This window comes from Emydura macquarii, unplaced genomic scaffold, assembly GCF_026122565.2.
Source record: "Emydura macquarii macquarii isolate MOO-44397 ecotype Brisbane River unplaced genomic scaffold, CSIRO-AGI_Emac_v2 contig_1451, whole genome shotgun sequence".
Lineage (NCBI taxonomy): Eukaryota > Metazoa > Chordata > Testudines > Chelidae > Emydura > Emydura macquarii.
Window position 1 is genome coordinate 25,340,723 of NW_027131588.1, and position 20,748 is coordinate 25,361,470.

At 40.9% G+C, this 20,748-nt stretch overlaps 1 protein-coding gene across 1 annotated transcript in view; it reads left to right on the forward strand.

Moving 5' to 3' along the window:
* Positions 1-20,748, forward strand: part of DNAH6 (dynein axonemal heavy chain 6) — a 162,974-nt gene that overhangs the window by 41,266 nt on the left and 100,960 nt on the right. The window contains exons 29-36 of the mRNA XM_067553417.1: positions 2,572-2,733; positions 4,573-4,710; positions 7,611-7,778; positions 8,566-8,714; positions 9,695-9,802; positions 12,666-13,221; positions 13,977-14,111; positions 14,649-14,831. Of these exons, the coding sequence (XP_067409518.1) occupies positions 2,572-2,733; positions 4,573-4,710; positions 7,611-7,778; positions 8,566-8,714; positions 9,695-9,802; positions 12,666-13,221; positions 13,977-14,111; positions 14,649-14,831 (1,599 nt within the window). The remainder of the gene's footprint in view (positions 1-2,571; positions 2,734-4,572; positions 4,711-7,610; positions 7,779-8,565; positions 8,715-9,694; positions 9,803-12,665; positions 13,222-13,976; positions 14,112-14,648; positions 14,832-20,748) is intronic.

Genomic DNA, 20,748 nt, shown 5'->3' on the forward strand with positions numbered 1-20,748 from the left:
CTAGGTAACCCATTCCAGTGCTTCACCACCCTCCTAGTGAAAAACTTTTTCCTAATGTCCAACCTAGACCTCCCCAACTGCAACTTGAGACCATTGCTCCTTGTTCTGTCATCTGCCACCACTGAGAACAGCCTAGCTCCATCCTCCCTGGAACCCCTTTCCAGTAGTTAAAGGCTGCTATCAAATCCCCCCTCATTCTTCTCTTCTGTAGACTGAACAAGCCTAGTTCCTTCAGCCTCTCCTCATAAGTCTTGTGCTCCAGCCCCCTAATCATTTTTGTTGCCCTCCACTGGACTCTCTCCAACTTCTCCACATCCTTTTTGTAATGGGGGGCCCAAAACGGGACACAATACTCCAAATGCGGCCTCACCAATGCCGAATAGAGGGGAATAATCACTTCCCGCGATCTGCTGGCAATGCTCCTACTAATGCAGCCCAATATGCTGTTAGCCTTCTTGGCAACCAGGGCACACTGCTGACTCATATCCAGCTTCTTATCCACTGTTACCCCCAGGTCCTTTTCTGCAGAACTGCTGCCTAGCTCGTTGGTCCCCAGTCTGTAGCTGTGCATGGGATTCTTCCTTCCTAAGTGCAGGACTCTGCACTTGTCCTTGTTGAACCTCATTAGATTTCTTTTGTCCCAATCCTACAGCTTGTTTAGGTCCTTCTATATCCTATCCCTACCTTCCAGGGTATCTACCACTCCCCTCAGCTTAGTGTCATCCGCAAACTTGCTGAGGGTGCAATCTACCCCATCCTCCAGATCATTAATGAAGATGTTGAACAAAACCAGCCCCAGGACTGACCCCTGGGGCATTCCACTTGTGACCGGCTGTCAGCTAGATACGGAGCCATTGATCACTACTCATTGAGCCCTATGCTCTAGCCAGTTCTCTATCCATTTTATAGTCCATTCATCCAACCCATACTTCTTTAACTTGCTGATAAGAATACTGTGAGAGACCATATCAAAAGCTTTGCTAAAGTCAAGGTATATCACGTCCACCGCATTCCCCACATCCACAGAGCCAGTCACCTCTTCACAGTAATCAATCAGGTTAGTCAGGCATGACTTGCCCTTGGTGAATCCATGTTGATTGTTCCTGATCACCTCCCTCTCTTCCAAGTGCCTTAAAATGGATTCCTTGAGGACCTGCTCCATGATTTTTCCAGGGATTGAGGTGAGACTGACCAGTCTGTAGTTCCCTGGATCCTCTTTCCTCCCTTTCTTGAAGATGGGCACTATGTTTGCTTTTTTCCAGTCATCAGGGACTTCCCCCAATTGCCACAAGCTTTCAAAGATAATGGCCAATGGCTCTGAAGTCACATCAGCCAACTCCCTCAGCACCTTCAGGTGCACTGCATCTGGCCCCATGGACTTGGGTATGTCCAATCTTTCTAAACAGTCTTGGACCTGTTCCTTCAACACTGCGGGATTTTCACTTCCTTCCCATTCTGTGCCGCCCAGTGCAGTAGTCTGGGAGCTGACCTTGTCTGTGAAGACAGAGGCAAAAAAGTCATTGAGTACCTCAGCTTTCTCCACATCCTCTGTCACTAGGTTGCCTCCCCCATTCTGTAAGGGGCCCACACTTTCCCTTGTCTTCCTCTTGTTGCTAACATACCTGTAGAAACCCTTCTTGTTCCCCTTCACGTCCCTTGCTAGCTGCAACTCTAATTGTGCTTTGGCCTTCCTGATTTCATTCCTGCATGTTCGAGCAGTATTTTTATAATCCTCCCTAGTCATCTGACCAAGCTTCCACCTCTTGTAAGCTTCTTTTTTGTGTTTAAGTTCACCAAAGACTTCTTTGTTAAGCCAAGCTGGACGCCTACCATATTTGCTATTCTTTCTGCACATCGGGATGGTTTGTTCCTGTGCCCTCAACAAGGTTTCTTTAAAATACAGCCAGCTCTCTTGGATTCCTTTCCCCCTCATATTAGCCTTCCAAGGGATCCTGCCCATCAGCTCCCCGAGGGAGTCAAAGTCTGCTTTTCTGAAGTCCAGGGTCCGTATCCTGCTGTTCTCCTTTCTTCCTTTTGTCAGGATCCTGAACTCGACCATCTCATGGTCACTGCTTTGGGCATTTTCTATTACACTGAAAATTCAAAGCCTGTCCACAAATATTCCTGAAGTGAGTTTTAGAGTGCAGTGAACTATCCAATTTGGCATCTTTGAATATCAATATCGTCTTTGAATATCAAGCTCATGTGCCATAAGGAATGCAATAATATTGGGCAATGGTAGTTTTGCCAGAATGAGGACTTCAGAATTTAGCCCTCTATATGCTAATATCTACACTTTAAGGATGTATCCTGCTCAGTTTTTGCTGATTTAAATATATTGGAGCAGATCTTCAGGTGATGAAAATTGTCATAGCTCCATGGGGCTATGGCAATTTACAAACGTGAGTAACTGCTCTATACCATTTGCTGTTGCCTTATACATTGAGTATTTGTAAATATGTCAGCAGGCTTATGAAGTGTTTAAAACAAATCAGAAAAAGTGAAGAGTAGCAGAAGCTGGGGCAAATGCCTACTCTTCCGTATGTAACTCTACTGTATGAATCTCATCAGGATCGGTGCTACCTTTGCCTTATGGGAGCTTTGCAGCTTGACCTGGGTGGAGCTCCTGCTGGACCTGCTGGAACTGGGAAAACAGAGACCACGAAAGACCTTGCCAAAGCACTTGCCATCCAGTGTGTTGTGTTTAACTGCTCTGACGGTTTGGATTACAAGGTATGAAAAATAAATGTATTAATATGAGCAATGTCACTGCAGTCAATGGGGTCGCACAGACAAAACTGAATGCTGCATTTGTCCCTGTGAAGTTACTTGTCTACAGTCACATAGGAAGTGCATGGTAGAGCTGGGAGTAGAAACCAGGGCTCTTGGTTTGTAATTGTGTGCCTTCACCACAAGGCCAGTCTTCCTTTTATTTGGTTAAACTACTCTATAAATATGATCAATGTGCCCAGCCTTTATAGAATCTCCCCATAGCAAGCGCACTGTAATTTTGCCCTACCACAGAATATGCTTTTTGCACTATGAGAAAGGGGAAGGGAAGGTGATGAAAAGAAAAAAAGAAATGGCTGACACGTTAAAATTAACAAAAAATCTTTAATTAGCATTAGGAAAGAGTGAGGAAGGCAGGGATGTTTTTAAGAAGTTAGAGTTATATAGATAAATATAAAATAGGTTCCCCTTCTACATCAGGAAGAAAAACATCATATGCAAGCATTTTGGATATTTAAAAAAGCAGGATTTTGGAAGCTGTGTCCATAGTAACAATTTCCCTACCATTTTGAACTACATTTAAAAATCTTATCTTGGGCCAAATTCTCTCTTTTGCCAAGATGCACTCAGCTCATAGGGGCTGGTGGTATCAACTACCCCAATCCTGGCCCTGACACAAGCCTGTTCTAACATGATAGCTACCTATGGTTCCCTGAGGGACCATTCATTAACTGACACTTGCCATAAAGGAGTGGAGTCCACTCCGTCCCCTCTCTACCTGTTTGCCTTATCACACTCACTGCCTCCTTTCACAAGCCTCCTCTGCCGGGTTGACGAGGTTGGTGTGGGAGCCAGCTCCACTGGCTTTACATCACTTGGGAATTCTCTTCTGCTGGGGAAATTCTCAGCTGTAGCCAGATCATGTTCCCTTGTGCCTACTGAGCAGTGTAAAGGGATGGAAGTGGGACTGCGAATCTGACACTTTTACTGGGAATTTTTTAGTTCAGCATTTAACTTTTAAATTATGAGCTGATTTGATTTTATTGATTTTTATAAGAAAACAGTGTAGAATAGAGTTCAGGGATGATTTGGATTTCACAAACCATGTGACATCTTTTTGGAGAACATGGACATTTTTCATTGTATTAATTGTAATAAAGAGTTTTTTCTAAGAAAGCATTTTAATTATACAATGTATGGCAATAAAATAATTTTTAAGTTTCTTCTTTTCCTTTCACATGGGTGTATAACTCTCCTGGGGCTAGATCCTATGCAAATTCTCTCTGATGTCAGCTTTCCCTTCACATTTCTTTCTACTTCTAGGGCCCAATTTTCTTTTTCTCTCCTATTTTCAGGATTGAGAGCTCCTGTTTCAGGACTTCTTTTCTCTCCCTCTCTTTGCTCCTTAACTCTTCTTTATTTTTTTCAGTTCAAAATTGCCTAACATGAAGAAAGTATCTTGACGTGCTTTACAACATAAAGCTGATCAGAAGCAAGTATGCATAAAAATACTGCGTACAAGTTGATTGGAACCATTTTGGGGCTTTCATTATAAGCATTCTGTTCTGCCCTTTGTGCATATGTATCTCTAATTACAGGATAACATGCTGTTTTTTCCCTGGATCTCTGCCTCATTTAGTGCTCTGGATGCATGTTCCAATCAGAATGGCAGACCCTCTGCTGCTGTACACTGTACAAATAAGCCAGATTTTTCTTTCTTCCACATAGTGAGATGTCGTCTTCCTCCCCATTTCTCTAAAACTGAACTAACTAGCTTCGTAGCTTTTGTAGAACCTGAGACTGTCAGTGCAGTGTTAAGCTATGTCTATGCTATGGTTTCAGATGATGGGACGGTTCTTTAGTGGCTTAGCCCAGTCTGGAGCATGGTGCTGCTTCGATGAATTTAACCGAATTGATATTGAAGTTCTGTCTGTGATTGCTCAGCAGCTGATTACTATTAGGAATGCTAAAGCTGCAAAGGTAATATCTTTTTTTTATTATCTATTAAAGCAGAAGTAGTGTTTTATGTACATTTTTAATGACTATCATGCTTGTGAAGAGTTCTAGACTGACAGCACTAAGAGCTTAAATCCTTTATTTAGCCGCAGTCCAGGTATCGCATGGACAGCAGCAGTGTAAGCTTCTCCATAAATGCGCCACAACCCTGCCCTAGCTAGGTCACTTATAGGGGTCAGAAGGTAATTGAGTCCCCATTCTCCATACCCATTCAGTCCTTATCCTTTATCATGAGATTTCCAGCAAAGGTGCTAAACTGCGACAACTGTGGACTGGATCCAGCAAAGACTCGCTACAGTGCATAGCTTTACTATCACACGTAGTCCCATTGAAGTCAGTGGGATTATAAATTGGCGAAAAGATACACAATAGTCATTGGTTGCAAAATTGGGTCTGTGATGGCATATTTAATGAGATCGAATTAAAATCAATAACTCATATGACAAGAGGAGTGAACCTCCATTATCGATTTTATTTAATGCTGGGATATTAAGCTTTTAGATTAATCAGATTCTTATTTTTCAGTCAAATGTAGTTAAATCTTTGTTATTTTTTGGTGTTTATTAAAGTAAATTATTGTTCAAAAGCATTTCCCAGAACAATTCTGTGCATGTTAATTAATTCTGACCTTTAACACTTATGCTATTTTCACTCAATGTCATTGGCACTAGAGACTGCTTGAGAACTTTCAGTTAAGTTCTAAAACAGATTCATCTAATTTTATCCCTGATTTAGAGTTTGTAAGTAATTTTCTTTCACGCACACTTTCTTATTCACAGAATAGTAAGCTTTCTTGCCTTCTGTCATTTTTAAGCTCGCTGCAGTGTTTCTGTATGTCATCATGCCACTTGAAGGATATTGTTGCCAGGGAGAGTGTATTTACACGGCAACTAAGATAGTGCCAGGTCTCCATTCTGAGTTATGTAACAGTATTAGCAGGGTTGGATTTATTCAAAGTAGAAAAGAGTAGATCTTGAGGTGACCTACAATAAATGGAGTTTTCAAAATTCCAGAAATAATTAATACAATTGGGGGGGGAAGAGTGTTCACACCGGTGATGGAGTCCAAAACTAGAAGTCTGTCTACACATTTGGAAACGTAGCCACAACTGTTGTTGAAAGAAATAATTGCTAATAACACATCTTACATATCTATAGGGCTAGATCTTCTGGCTCAAATGAGAGCTGTGCACTCAGCACGGTTCTCCTGTATAGGTGCAGCAAAGCATAGAGACCATAGCTTCACAGTGGCCCCCACAGCAGACCTGCAGACCAGAGAATTTGGGGAAAAGGCATTGGGAGGGCTCTTGGTTTTCAGCTATCTGAACCTATTGGTCACAGTGATCCCACTGTGTCAGGGCTGCACAGCAGATCCTGACTGCCATTGCAGCCCTGAAGCTGAAGTAATGGATGGGAGGCGTTTTTGTGGCTGCCCTTACATCTTGCCCCCAATTAGAAAGGACTCCAACCCCTCACCATTAACTTCTTTACCTAGAACTAAGGGAAAGGCCAGGTAAATGGATTGTAGCTTTGGCCCATAGGACCTTTCCTTTAGAAAGATCACAAAGCAGTTTGTTGTACATCTCCATATGTCCTCTCCTAAACAGTAAACATCCAATGGCATTGTAACTCCACTTTCCAGAAAGATAAAAAAGATTCACCTCTGTTTCATCTCAGATCTCCATTTTGAGGGATGTTTTCTTTTTCATTCTTATTCAGCCTTTCTCCACATAGTGGATATTCAGTTCCTAGGGTCAGGTTCACTATGCACTAAAGACTTTCAGAAAACTGATTTCACAAAAGGTGGTCCTGATTCAGATGGACAGTCAGGTCACTATGTTCTAAATCAAAAAGCAGTGAGGCATTGTGTCCCCTGTGTCTTGGAATTCTTAGTGATGATGGAGGGGGCTTACCTAGCAGCAGATGGACCAGGAACCTCACCAGACTTATCCAACCTCTTAAAACACTCAGTGCATGTATTAGCATTTTTAGTTGGTTAGGATCAGTGTTAGAAATGTTAGCTTTGTTTATTTTATGTATAGAAGTTATTTCTTTTATTCTTCTTTATTAGTTCCAACACCTTAGGGTGGATTCATGGATCCTATGATGGATCCGAAGGGGAAGAGGCCAGGATTTAAGAGGTGTGCCTCTTGCCCTGCTGTATTCCCCACTTCAGATTCCCATGTGAGTTGTTTGGCTTAGTTGGGGGAAAGACAATCTCCTTCACGGTGCATGATTAGCAGCAACTTCACCCGAAGAGCTCTCAAGGAGCATCAGAGCCAGCTTCAAGCCTTGCTAGTTAAGGAGGCTCTGGGGCCAAACCCTCTTGTTCCATAACTGCCCATCTGGGGAGAACTGAGAGGCCTGCATTGGCCCCTAACCCCTCAGGGAATAAAAAGCAGCATGAGATCCCACTGAAGGTACTATCCTCTGTTTCTGAGCTGAAAATAAAACCTCCAATCCTGAAGGATCCTAAACCATCAAACCCTAATTCTAGACATGGTGGAATCTCGCAGGTGTGTGCCTCTGGTAGCAAAGTCAACTGTTGTGGAATAGCCCTGCTTTATAACCAGAAATGCCACAAAGCTGTCTGTTGTGCTCGTGAGAATACCCTTTTCATGTTCATTTCTGTTTGTTTCACATTTAAACCTTGTGTGAAGCCAGTAGTTTCATTTGGTTTGTCAACAGGTTAAAAAGAAAAATTCATTATCCAAGTGTATTCATAATTGGATATAAATACAAACCACAATTCACTGTCTGTAATCTGTCCTTTAAAAAACCAGTCCTAATTTTTAAAAATCAATGTGTGATTTTATTTTTTGTAGAAATGTAGTATATATTGACATTTCGCTTTCTTTTAAACAGCTCTCTCGATTTATGTTTGAGGGACGTGAAATAAAGTTGGTTATGACCTGTGTGGCATTCATCACAATGAATCCTGGCTACGCTGGACGGACAGAGCTACCTGACAATCTAAAAGCTCTCTTCAGACCCTTTTCAATGATGGTTCCAAATTATGCCTTGATTGCTGAGGTACCTGTAGATACAGAGATGGTCGTATGGCCTGTGGATGTCAGATTACATCATCAGAGTGATGCCTTTTGTCCTTCAAAAATCTATGAATCAATAATATATACAATAAACCTGTTGCAAGTGTTTAAGGACAGTATTACTGTTTAATAGTAATGAACCACAATATTATCATGATTGTCTGTTCTCTACCTCCCTGGAATCTTCTCAAATATACCATTAATGAAGTTATGCTTGTGCACAGATCTCTTTGTAAACTATTTCCTTGAGAGCTGGAGTTTCTTCATAAATCCACTTAGTTGATCCTGCATAGCATTCTTCTTTTTGGACGTGAAATATAAGTCCATAATTTAAAATATTTGCTACAATTTATTACTTAGTCTTATGTGTGGTTCTTTTGATTCTTTAGGGCTAGACTGTGCAACCCTGTTCCACACTAGTGAGTATTTACTCACACAAGAATTCACATTAACATAAATGGAGCTATTAATAAATTCTCACCAATGTAAGGCTTGCAGATCCAGGCCTTAATATTTTCCCAAAGTAAATTGATGTAATGCTTTATTTCCTGTAGACAGAAGAAGATTGCATAGCTGAGAGTGTTTGTAAAAAAACTATAGTTAAAATAAATTAATGCAAAATTATATTATTTTTGCTACATATATTGATATGCATACATTCAGTTCCAGTTCCTCCTTTTATTGGAGGCAATGTGAGAGCAGCACTGAGTCCATAGAAATAAAAACTTCCAGTGTTCTATAAAAATGTAGACATATCTTGTTTACTTTAGGTGATTCTATATTCTGAAGGATTTGAATCTAGTAAAATTCTTGCAAGGAAGATGACTCAAATGTATAAACTTTGTAGCGAGCAGCTTTCTCAACAAGACCATTATGACTTTGGAATGAGAGCAGTCAAATCTGTATTAGTCATGGCTGGGTAAGTATCCTCATACTGTATGAAATACAACATTGAGATGTAACATTATTAATATAATGTCATACACTTAGAAATATGGACAGTATTATATTTTAAATCATGTTTGTGTTAAGAAAGATCCCTTCCATAATTACAGCTGTAGTGAACAAAATGTGGACAATCACTGTATGACTTTTACACAATTCAGAATAGAGAAATGACTAGGTTATAGGGACCAGCATAGCCTGGAAGCACTAGATTGTATATGTATATATGTATTCTTGCATACTGACATGCTGTCTGGAGTGGTTCATGACTGTGAGTGCCCACCTCAAAGTAGACTGTCAGAAAACATGACAGACTGTCAGCTTCATGTATACTACAATGAATACATGAAATAATACAGTGTAATACATGAAAATAGAGAAATTACCGGGTTAAGGGACAACATAGCCTAGGGGCATAAAACAGTATATATATTACTGCATACATTGTGGCTATCCAAAAATGTCTTCTTAAACCTATGAATTTCAACAGTGCTACACTTTTTTTCTGCATTCTAAAAGGAAGACACACTTAGAGGTAAAAAAAACCCCAACAAACCACAACCCCAACCCAAAACTAAATCCTATTAGTTACCCCCTTAAAATAAGTAACTAGCTTTATGGAACTCTCAGTAGTCTGTCTGGATGCACTTATTTCTGTTGGTAATGTGATTGGCTAATGTTGTTTCCAGACTCCAGTATTACTGAATTCTGAGGAATAAATATTAGAAATGTAGTGACTGATCAAAAGTTGGAGTTCAGGTATAATAAGTGGATTGTTGAGTTAACACAAAATTATATCTGGACAATGTAAGTGAAATGTACTAGAATTCTTGGGGAGTCATTTTATGAAAAGTTACTTACACCAGTTCACCTATAGTACCCATAAATAATAGTCTGTCTAAAAATAGATTGAGTAAAACAGAGTAATCTTGTTTGCTTTTTATTAAAATTCAGGTCACTAAAAAGAGAGAACCCAGGTCTGAATGAGGATGTGGTATTAATAAGGGCTTTACGAGATTCTAACCTACCAAAATTTCTTGCAGATGATGCTCTTCTGTTCAGGTAATTTTCTGTAATATTAATTTTTTTTCTTCATCTTGTATCACATTTATGTTGCCATAATTGAATAGATGAACTAACTTTCTAAGTGTAGTTTAATTTATATTTTAGGTGATGAGACTGTTATACTTATATTATGATTGTCTAACACGTCCCATTATAACTCCCTGTTTTCAATTGCTTATTACTTTGGGAAAAGTAAATGGTTTGAGCTGAAATTTCCTAAGCTTGGTTTCTGCTGAAGCTTTAGTTATTTTGTGATGTTTAAGCAAAAATGGTGCAGCTGTTCCTCTTTGAGTGATTGCGCATGTGCATTGCATTCCAGTCTAGGTGTGTGCATGGCCCGAGCATAGTCGCTGGAAATTTTTCCTTCACTGGTACCAGTTGGACTGGTGTGAGCACCCTCTGATGCTGTGCACTCAGAGCGCTGGTATGAAACGCCCAGCTGACCCTGCGTCCCCTCAGTTCCTTCTTACCACCTGTGATGGTCGCTGGAATTGCTATCCTTGCTCTGGCAAGCTCTCTCAGTGGTCTTCTCTTTCATATATTTGTACACAGTTAGTTGTAAATAGTCAGTTTTAGTGTACGTTTGTAACTTGGTGAGTTAGCAGAGTTTTTGTCTGTTTCCTGGTGCCGAGGCATGCCTTGGTCACTGAGCTTCAAGCCCTGTGCCTTCTGCAACAAAGCTATACCCCTAAAAGAACTGCACTCAAACTGCCTGAAGTGCCTGGGAGAAGCTAATGTGGAAGACTGCTGCCAGATCTGCAGAGACTTTAAGGCCTTGCACAGAGAAGGACCAGGAGGCCAGGCTGAAGGTTTTGTTTATTGCGGTGGCACTGAGACGTCCATCTGAGCCAGGCCGGTTTGACTAAGTGCAGGGTGCCTGCCGCTTTTCCTTTAGCTCATGCAGTCAAGGTCAGTGTTAAGGACATGACCGTCGTGGTTTGAAACCCTGCTGATGACTTGTGTGGCTGTCAACACAGTTGCACATGTTAGAATTTTTTTCTTTAAAAAAATAAATTGTAGGAAGTTAGTTACAAAAACTGTGTTAAAATAAATGTATTAAGATTGCAAAGACAAACACTCAAAGATAGGAAATGTCTGAATTAAGATTGTTCATGTAATCTTCATTCTGACCCAATACAATCTTTAATTACATCATAATCACATACTATTTTTTCCACACAATCCCTGCATGACTCATTGTGTATGCAGGATGTATAATATTTAGTGAATGAATCAGGTGTGTACAGAGAATGAGACTGTTGTCTGGAGGACTCCTGCCTCCTTCACTTCAGAAGTTGGAAGATATGAAGTAACTGAAGCAAGGGGCTGCAGGAATGTGGTTAAAGATGAAGGAAAAGGGTTCTCTTCCTCACTCTGCCATGTGCTTCCAAAATCATGTTGGGCAAGTCAATTAAACCAAACTAATTGTGGTTTCTCATTTTCTGAATAATAGTTTGATAAACCCAGGGCTTCATTTGCAGAAGGACCTAATGATATCAGAAAAATGTTGCCCAATGAGATACTGGTCCTGTGTTTCTTAAGGCAGAAATTCAGTGATCTGACCTTAGATGTTGTGTAAGCCTTCTTCATGTTGCTCCTTAGGTTAATATCATCAGTGATCTATATCTTATTGGCATGGCCCTTCATAAGCCTAAAGAAGGATCTTCCAAATCAGCCCACTTTAATAAAAGAGCTTTGCAATCTGTTAATAGAAAGCAAAAAATAGATTAGGCCAATTTACCTAGTTGATGGACACCTGCAAGAAGTCATAAATGTGGAGTGAGGCAACTTACTATCAAGTGTCCTGCATAGAATGTCAAATTTTGAGTCAAAAGATGAATTCTGGATTTCATGGACACGTATATGGGAAGAGGACTATACCACCACTTGAAGGTCTTGCCTTTTTAAGCTAGTGTCATCACTACATCTGTTTACAAAATGTTTATCAGTTAAAGTAGCATTGTAACTGCATGAAATGGGATGTCACATATTACCCTATCTGGACAATTAAGTACATTAGCCCAGAAGTGATGAAAAAAATCTGTTCAGTTCACCATGAGGTGCACTCAACATCAAATGAGCTATCTTGGCCGTGGCCGGCTCCCATCTGACGGCTGTACTCAGTAGAAGTCCTGCTAGGCAAAGCTCAGAGGAATAGGAATGTCTTGTCTCCTCAGTGTCAGTTCAAATTAGCAGGGAAGTAAGACTGCTAAAAGAGATCAGCAAGGATCATACTCTTTCATCTCAGGGCATCAATGGGTTTTACAGCATCCATGAGGAAATATTAATTCCATTTATTTAAGTAATGTTATCATTTTGGTAAATACAATAAAAACAACACGATATAAAAATGTAGTGTCATAAATCTAAACATTTAAAATAGGTCAAAACTTTCACACCTGGGTGTCTAAAGTTAGGCACCTGTCCATATTTTGGCACCTTAATAAGGCCCCAGTTCAGGAAAACATTTAAGCATGTGCCGACATGCTTTGCCTAAGAGAGGCTTTTTTTTTTTTTTTAACAAGTACTGAGTTCTTGTAGCTTCCATTAACACAAGAGGGAACTGCAGGTTCACAGCACTTCTGAAAAATAGACCACTAGTTCAGATATCTAAATATGTGGTTTAAATTCTTAACTGTAGGCACCCACATTTTAAAATGTTGTTTTAGGCCCTCAAACAGTCATTCTAGCACATAATACAAGAGCTGTCCAAGTGAAAACAACAGCAAACTAGAATGGATATGGAGTTCTTCAGTATAAAATTGGATTTTTTCTAACTATATAATCCATGTAATTTTTAATTAGTTAAATGTAATTAACAAAAATAAACAATAATTTTTTTTTCTTTTGTCCCTGACAGTGGGATTATTTCTGATCTTTTCCCGGGAGTTATAATCCCAGAACATGATTATGGAATACTACAGTCAACAATTATAGATGTTATGCTTTCAAAAGGATTGCAGCCTGAAGCAAGCATGGTTCATAAAGTCATACAGCTTTATGAAACCATGTTAGTAAGGCATGGTGTTATGCTTGTTGGGCCAACAGGAGGTGGAAAAACTACAGTTTACCAAATTCTGGCACAGTCTTTAGGAGATTTACATGAGGCTGGTGAGGAAAACCCATTTTACCAGCCTGTCAAAACATATATTCTGAATCCCAAATCAATTACAATGGGTGAATTGTATGGTGAAGTTAATAATTTAACTCTGGAGTGGAAAGATGGCTTGATGGGTCTTAGTGTTCGAGCAGCTGTAAATGATACCTCTGAAGATCATAAGTGGATCATCAGTGATGGGCCAGTAGATGCACTATGGATTGAAAACTTGAACACTGTTCTGGATGATAACAAGATGCTCTGCTTGGCAAACAGTGAAAGAATCAAACTCACACCCTCCATCCACATGGTGTTTGAGGTACTGTTATTTTTAAAATTTTAATATTCATTATGATATTCTTGGTTTATTTCACTTAAATTAGGGATTAAATTTTTATATTAATCATATATGACCTGCAGCTGAATTTATCATAGCTGTTTGTTTGTAATTTTTATCCTGGCCTGTCTCTGTTTTTTTTCTCTCTGTCATATGAGGATGGGATTTCTCCAGAATGACTTCCCTTTTACATGTTAGCAATTCAGGGTCAAAGTCAGGGAGTCTTTGCCATCAAGTAGTTATTTAGAAGCTAAGATTAGACCTGAGTCACTCTTGTTATCTCATTGTCTCTCTCCTGATCATCTGCTCACACAATCTGATTTTTACTCAGAAACTGAGTTGCCTTTCTGAGATGATAATAATATCACTCAGATATCATAGAAAAGAAAGCTAAAAAGATGTCTAGCAGATTTCACTGTTTGGAATTTTTTTCTGATATCCTGTCAGGATTCAGTTTCACCTCATTATCTGATTACCCTCATTGTCCCATTCTAAGCAATTATTTTTCCTCCTTTATGTTTTAAATCCTGTGTTCTCACATCCCACTTACGGAGTGGAGCTAAAGAAGCTAATGGAGAATAAAAATGACACAGAATAATATGGTGGATCATAGTTCATACTTGAATGCCTGCCCACAAGTTAAATCAGGGTGAAGGGAATTGGAAATATTCCTTCTCTGTTTTGTGCATTTGACATATATGGTATGACATTTTACATGAAATATCCATACACTTCAGGTACAAGATCTGAGGGTTGCCTCACCTGCAACAGTTAGCCGATGTGGAATGGTATACATTGACCCCGACGAACTGAAGTGGATCCCATATGTACAGACTTGGATGGCAGGTCTTGCAAAAGTAGGTGTCAGAAAAGTTTGTTTTATGTATTGATGTAATACTTCCAAATTTCCCCCTGAAAGAACTTATCAACAAGTATTTAATATTTAATAAATGTCAAAGGATTTTTAGTTTTACTTATTTATTTTAATTAATTAAAATAATGTTTATTAATATTAACATTTCAAGAAACAATTTATTATAATTAATTTAGAATAGGCATCTCATTAAAGTAGGCATCTCAATGTACAAAATATATTAAAATATGCAGAATTTACATCTAAATGTTTTTCCCACTTCATGAAATTTTCCAGATTATTATTGGTTTTAGTGGAATAAATCATGTGAGTAATCATTATTCACATGAGTCAGGGTGGCAGGAACAGGCCTGTGAGCATAATCCTTCATTTGTATATCTATAATATATAAAAATGTGTGTTTGTGTGTGCATGCGAGCAAAATGTATCAGTATATACTGGATATTAAGGATGCTGTAAAGCTCGTTATGATGTGTGCTTTGTTTAGAACAACATTTTAAATAATTTATTAATAAAACTATTGTTTTCATTTTAGTTAAACGAGGAAACAAAACAATATTTGTTTGATCTGTTTTGTCGTTATGTTGAAGACGGTCTAAAATTTGTCAATAAAAAGTGCTCACAAGCTATTCCCCAAGTGGACATCAGTAAAGTTACTACACTTTGTTGTTTACTGGAGTCTTTGCTGCTTGGAAAAGGAGGCCCTGATCTTAAAATGGTGCAGTATAAATATTTAACATACTCCTTTATAATACACTCAAGATATGTAGAAACTTCTTGCTCACAATTCTGATATAAATTAAAAGGTGGAATAATCACATTTTATGTTAAATAACTTTGTTTTGTAGTATGTGTTGTGTATTTTCAAGTCATGAAATCTATTAATGATCTGATGTACTAATATTCAGAAAGTATAGTTTCTTTGTTTAGAAGAACACTGGAACCTTTCTGGTCAGGGAGATGTTCTAAAAACTAGTAGTTTTTTCAACTTGAGTAAATTGGAATTTGTATTTAGAAATACGTTTTAAAATAAAATACGTGTTGGTGGTAGTGGTCACAGAGGTGAAAAATGATAGTGTTAGTGAGCTGTAGACATTTAAGAGCACAATATCAGACATTTTTAAACTAGTATATAAGCAGGATGAAAACTATTTATCAGAAAATCAGGAAACGTACATTATATTAGAACCTCTTAAAGTCTGCACTGCAATCAAAGTTCTGACTGCAGCACAGGTAGACATACCTGAGCTAGGTTTGATCTAGTTGCTCGAATGACAATAGCAGTGAAGCTGTGGCAGCACGGGGTGTACAACCTTGCCCAGAACCCTAGGTACACATGAGCTGCTAGCCCATGCCACCGCTGCTTCTTGGCTATTATTATCGAAGCTCGCTAGATCAAAGCTAGCTCAGGTATGTTTACACATGGTGCAGTCACACTTTTGATTGCAGTGTAGACACAACTTTAGTTGAATTACTGTCTTTAATCTATTCCTTATATTTTAATGTATTTTTCACTGATGAACAGAAGGGATAGCTGGCAAGTAGGGAAACGTCCCCAATGTCATATTAATGGGCTTGATCCAAAACCACTGAACTTAATGGAAAGACACTGATAGACTTCACTGACTTTTATGTCAGATCCGTTATGTCCCCATACAGTGTTTCATAAAAGGCCAACCTGCATCCCTATCCCACATTTAGTTCCAAAAGCTGTGGGAACTCCACAGCAACCATTTGAGGTTCCTCCCTGTATTTTTGTCCCCTGTTCCTTTTTTCCCTTTAGAAATGGACATGCCTTATGTGACAGAAGCTCTTACTATCTTTCTTGAATTACATAGAAAGTTAAGTAACTGTTCTAGGACTAATCTTGCTATTATGGCAAAAAGAATGCAGAACATATTTTCAGGTGCATATTTGGGAGGGAGCTGTGTGTAAAAAACCAAAACAGGAGAAAACCAAACAAAATATAAGTCTAAAGTGCTTATTGAAAGGGTAGTGTGTTAAGTCAGCAGCCTTGCTGAATTGCAGAACTGTGTGACCCTCGCCTCCACCCAAATCAAACACGGTCTGTTTGGGGTTAGGCTAGATTATTATTTAGGAATATATCGTTCTGTCTATTTCAGTTCTTCTTCGAGTGATTGTACATGTCTATTCCACTGTAGGTGTGCCTGTGCCTTGTGCACAGTTGTTGCAGATTTTCCCCTCATCAGGGACTGTCAGGGCAGCCTCTAGTATCTCATGCATGCAGGTGTAAAGGGCTGCACTGCCTCTGACCCCCTCAGTTCCCTCCTGCCGCCAGTGATGGTTGTTGGAGCTCCTCTCTTTGTATCTACAAGTCTTCTCTCTTCTAGTGTAGGTTGTACCTGTAGAGTTAATTTTTAGTCTAATGTAGTGTGTGTTTGTACGTACTTAGATATATATTTAGGATAATAATGTTCTAGAATAGGGTTTCTGGTATGCCGGCTCAGTACTGAACTAATGCCTTGTTCCCCTGGCTTTAAGGCTTTTTGCTCATGTAATAAGTGTATGCCAGTGAGCGACCCACACCCCAGGTGCTTTAACTGTCTGGGAGAGGCGCATGGAAGTGACAAACATCACGTTTGTAGATGGTTCAAACCATGATCAAAAAAGGACAGTGCTGCCAAACTCAAATACCTGCTTATGGATTCTGCACTTTGCCCACCATCAGAACTTTCCACTTGGAAAGGGTAATGAGCACATCCGAGTCTGTTAGCAGTGCTCTCCCTATTCTAACTGAATCCAGAGGCAGATCCTGATCTCCAGTACCGAAGAAGAGATAACATAAGTCTCCCAAAGATTCAGTACTGTAGGCAAGGACTCAGAGGCATGCTTGAAGAAGAAGCATCTCCAGACATAGTCAATAAGCCAGGAGGGATTGCTGACTCCAGAGCCTGAGGAGGGTCCACTGAGACCAGTCCCTGAAGGACCAGTGCACCTTTCAGCACCACATACTCAGGAGACCTTTCCAGTGCTGTCTACACCCTACGCTTTTGAGGCAGCCACAGAGTTGCTTAAACTGTCGGTGCCAGCTTCCCCTGCTGTTCAGGAATCTCATCTGGTGCTGGGATTGGAAGAGCATGCTTCCACAGTCCCAGCTCCAGTCCCAGAGCACCATTCAGTGCGAGTGACTTCTACAGTTGCAGATTTTCTCCATAGGGTTCCATCTAGAGGGAAGCCAGTGATGATCTTGCTTGTGCCCCCATCTCCAGATTCAGAACTGGACTCCCTGGTACCGTCGGGTCAGCTCCACCATAGTGGGAAGAAGTGGACTCCTCATCAGACTTGGAGGTTGGATCCTATGTGTCTTGACCTAAGCATGCCCTGCAGCCCCAGTGGGCTGCCTGCCCACCATGGTACCGGCTACAGCCTCAGCACTCTGGGGACCAATGGCCTGCATAGCTGAGTTCCACCTCCATATCAATGGCCTTTTTGGATCCCTGGGGGCTTCCCACCACATTCTGGAGCCTCTCCACTCCTTCCCCACCCTGCTGCATTGGCTAGGCACCAGGAGCATCTGCAGCAAGGTCATCGTCTTCCCTCCCGTGGTTCTGTGCAAGGGGAACTGTGTGGTCAGAACTCTCACTGTCTCAACAATCCTTAGCCTCTTTTTCGTCATCACCTGATCGGGCAGTAGTGGTTGAGTCTACTTCTCCCTCTCCTGATGACTTCAGGGCTTGTCAAGACTTGTTGAGGAGGGTGCCTGCAGCTGTGGATATCCAACCAGGAAAAGTGCAAGAAAAGTCACACAGGCTCGTGGACATTTTAGTCTCAGCAGGACCCGCAGGGTAGCTCTCTCTGTTAATGAAACTATCCTAGACCCTGTCAAGGTTTTGTGGCAAATCCCATCTTCCCTGCCTCCCACTGCGAAAAGGGTGGAGAGAAGATATTATGTCCCTTCACAGGGATTTGACTTCTATAGTTACCATCCTCCAAGCTCCCTGATAGTCGCTGCTGCTGCTAACAAAAAAGAGAGACAGGGACACCAGGCCTCCACCTCGAAAGGAAAAGAAGCAGAAAAGCTAGACCTGTTGGCAGAAAGCTTTATTCCACAGGAGGCTTACAGTTTATGATTGTGAACCAGCAGGTCCTGCTGGGTCAATATAATTTCACCCTATGAGAGATCCTGAAGTTCAAAGACAATTTCCCTGATCAGACAAAGAAGGATGGTGGAGGAGGCAAATTAGTTCCCAAAATAGCATTGCAAGTGAGCCTGGATGCAATGGACTCTCTAGCTTGAGCTATGGTTTCCACCATCACTGTGCAGTGTCCATCTTGGCTGCAGTCATCAGGTCTTCCCCAGAGATGCAAGAAACCATTCAAGACCTCCCATTTGAAGGCCTCTCGCTCTTTTCTGATAAGACAGATGAGAGGCTTCATAATCTTAAGGATTCAAGAGTGATCCTTACGTTTTGGGGATTTATACACTGGTGGCAAAAAGTGTCCACAGCAGTCCCTATGGTTTCAGCCCTTCTTGCCACATTCACAGGACCTGTCCAAAAAAAGGAGCAGCAGTTATAAGAGACATCCTCCTTCTCCCCCCTCTTCTGCAGCTGCCCATTCTTCTAAGCAAATTGGGTCTCTAAACAATAATTTTGACCTGTTGGTCAAAATTACCAGAGTACCATCTTTCCCCACCCCAATTTTTGCCAACTGCCAGTCCCATTTCCTGGATCTGTATCATCTTGGATCAGTGGGTCTAAAGTCTGGTGGGTCTAAAGCATGGTGTTCTAAAGCATGATATATCCCTCAATTTATTTCTATCCTCCCCTTTCCTGTCCCTCTTCAGGGACCACTCTTCTGAGAGGGTGCTACTTCAGAAGAGCCAGTCTCTACTCCTTGTGTGGGTCATACAGGAAGTTCCCATGTCATTCAGAGGGAAGGGATTTTATTCCTCTTACTTCCTAATCTCAAAGGGTGGGGGTGGGCGGGCGTCAGGCCTATTTCAGATCTAAGGTATCTAAACAAGTTCCTCAAGAAAACAAAATTCCAGATGATTATTCTAGTGCCTGTTACCCATTGCTTAGATACTGGTATGCTACTCTCTACTTAAAGGATGCTTATTTTCATGTGACAATTCATCAGAGCCACAGAAAGATTCTCAGATTCATGTTCAACTGATCCCACTACCAAGTCACAGTATTGCCTTTCTACCTGTCGGCAGAAAATGCATGGCTGCAGTAGCAGCATTCTCACATGGGTTTGGGAGTCCGTGTGTTCTCCTACCTGGACGACTGGCTAGTGAGAGGTTGGTCCAAATCTCAGGAACTCTCCAAGCATAGCCACTATTCAGTCCACTTCCAGTGTGCTGGGGCACCTAATCAATACAGAGAAATCTATCCTGATCCCTTTTCAAAGAACAGAATTTACTGGGGCGGTCCTGGACTCTACAAAGGCCAGGGCTTTCCTGTCAGAGCAGAGGTTCCAAAGAATGCAGGTCATTGCTCTAGATCTAAAGGCATACTCTCTCACTATGGTTTGAAATTGACACAAACTTCCAGGACATATGGCAAGGCAGGCACATATGCAGTGCAGCATGCCAGACTTCACCTCAGATATCTACAGGGTTGGCTAGTCTTACTGTACTCACCAGCCTGTCATCATATGGCTGGATTGGTTCAAGTAGCTGTTCAGATCTTGTCCTCCCTGGATTGGTGAAACCTGCGAATATTTGTGAGGGAGTTCCCCTTTGCCTCTCTGCAACAGTCACTCACTCTAGTCACAGATGCATTGGCTCTAGGTTGGGGAGCTCACTTAGCTCCCCTAAGGGCCTTTGGTCTCCTCAGGATCTGAGTCTCCATATACATATCAGGGAGCTTCAGGCTGTCCGTTTAGCTTGTGTGATGTTCCTTTCGCATATCAAGGGGCAGAATTTGTTGGTACTCACAGACAACACAGCACCTATGTTCTATGTAAATAAACAAGGGGGTCCCTTTAAAAAAGTTATGCCAGGAACATGGTCCTCCTTTGGAATTTCTGCATTATCAATTCCATCAAACTGAGAGCTGTTTACTTTCCTGGAGTTCAAAACACTTTAGCAGACCACCTGAGCAGGCCATTCGCAGGTCTCTTTGCCCAGATGTATCCAGGTCTATTTTCCAGCAATGGGGAATGCTCCAAGTTGATCTGTTTGCAGCAAGAGCCAACAAAAATGTCATCTTTTTTGTTCCCAAGTGGATCAGAGCCTGGGTTCACTGACAGATACTTTCCTCCTACCCTAGTCAAAAGGCCTGCTGTATGCCTACCCTCCAGTTCTGCTCCTGCCGAAGGTCTTGTCAAAAGTCAAGCAAGATTCTACTCACCTTATTCTAATAGCTCCAGCATGGCCCTGTCATTGTTGGTTTTTGAATCTACTAGCCCTGTTGGCCAGACCTCCGTTGCCACTACTGATAAATGTGGATCTCATCTCCCAACACTATGGCCCTCTTTTTCATCTCAACCTTTGGAATGAGATTGCTTTAAGGGGGTTGCAGGAAGTTCAGTTAAATAGCAGGAAGCCTTCAACTAGGTTTACTTTACCTTGATAAAGAGAGAGATTCTCCATTTGGTCCATTCAATAAGACATCTTCCCCAGCTCAAGTTCTGATTTGCCATATCTTGTTTCTCTTGTTTCTGAA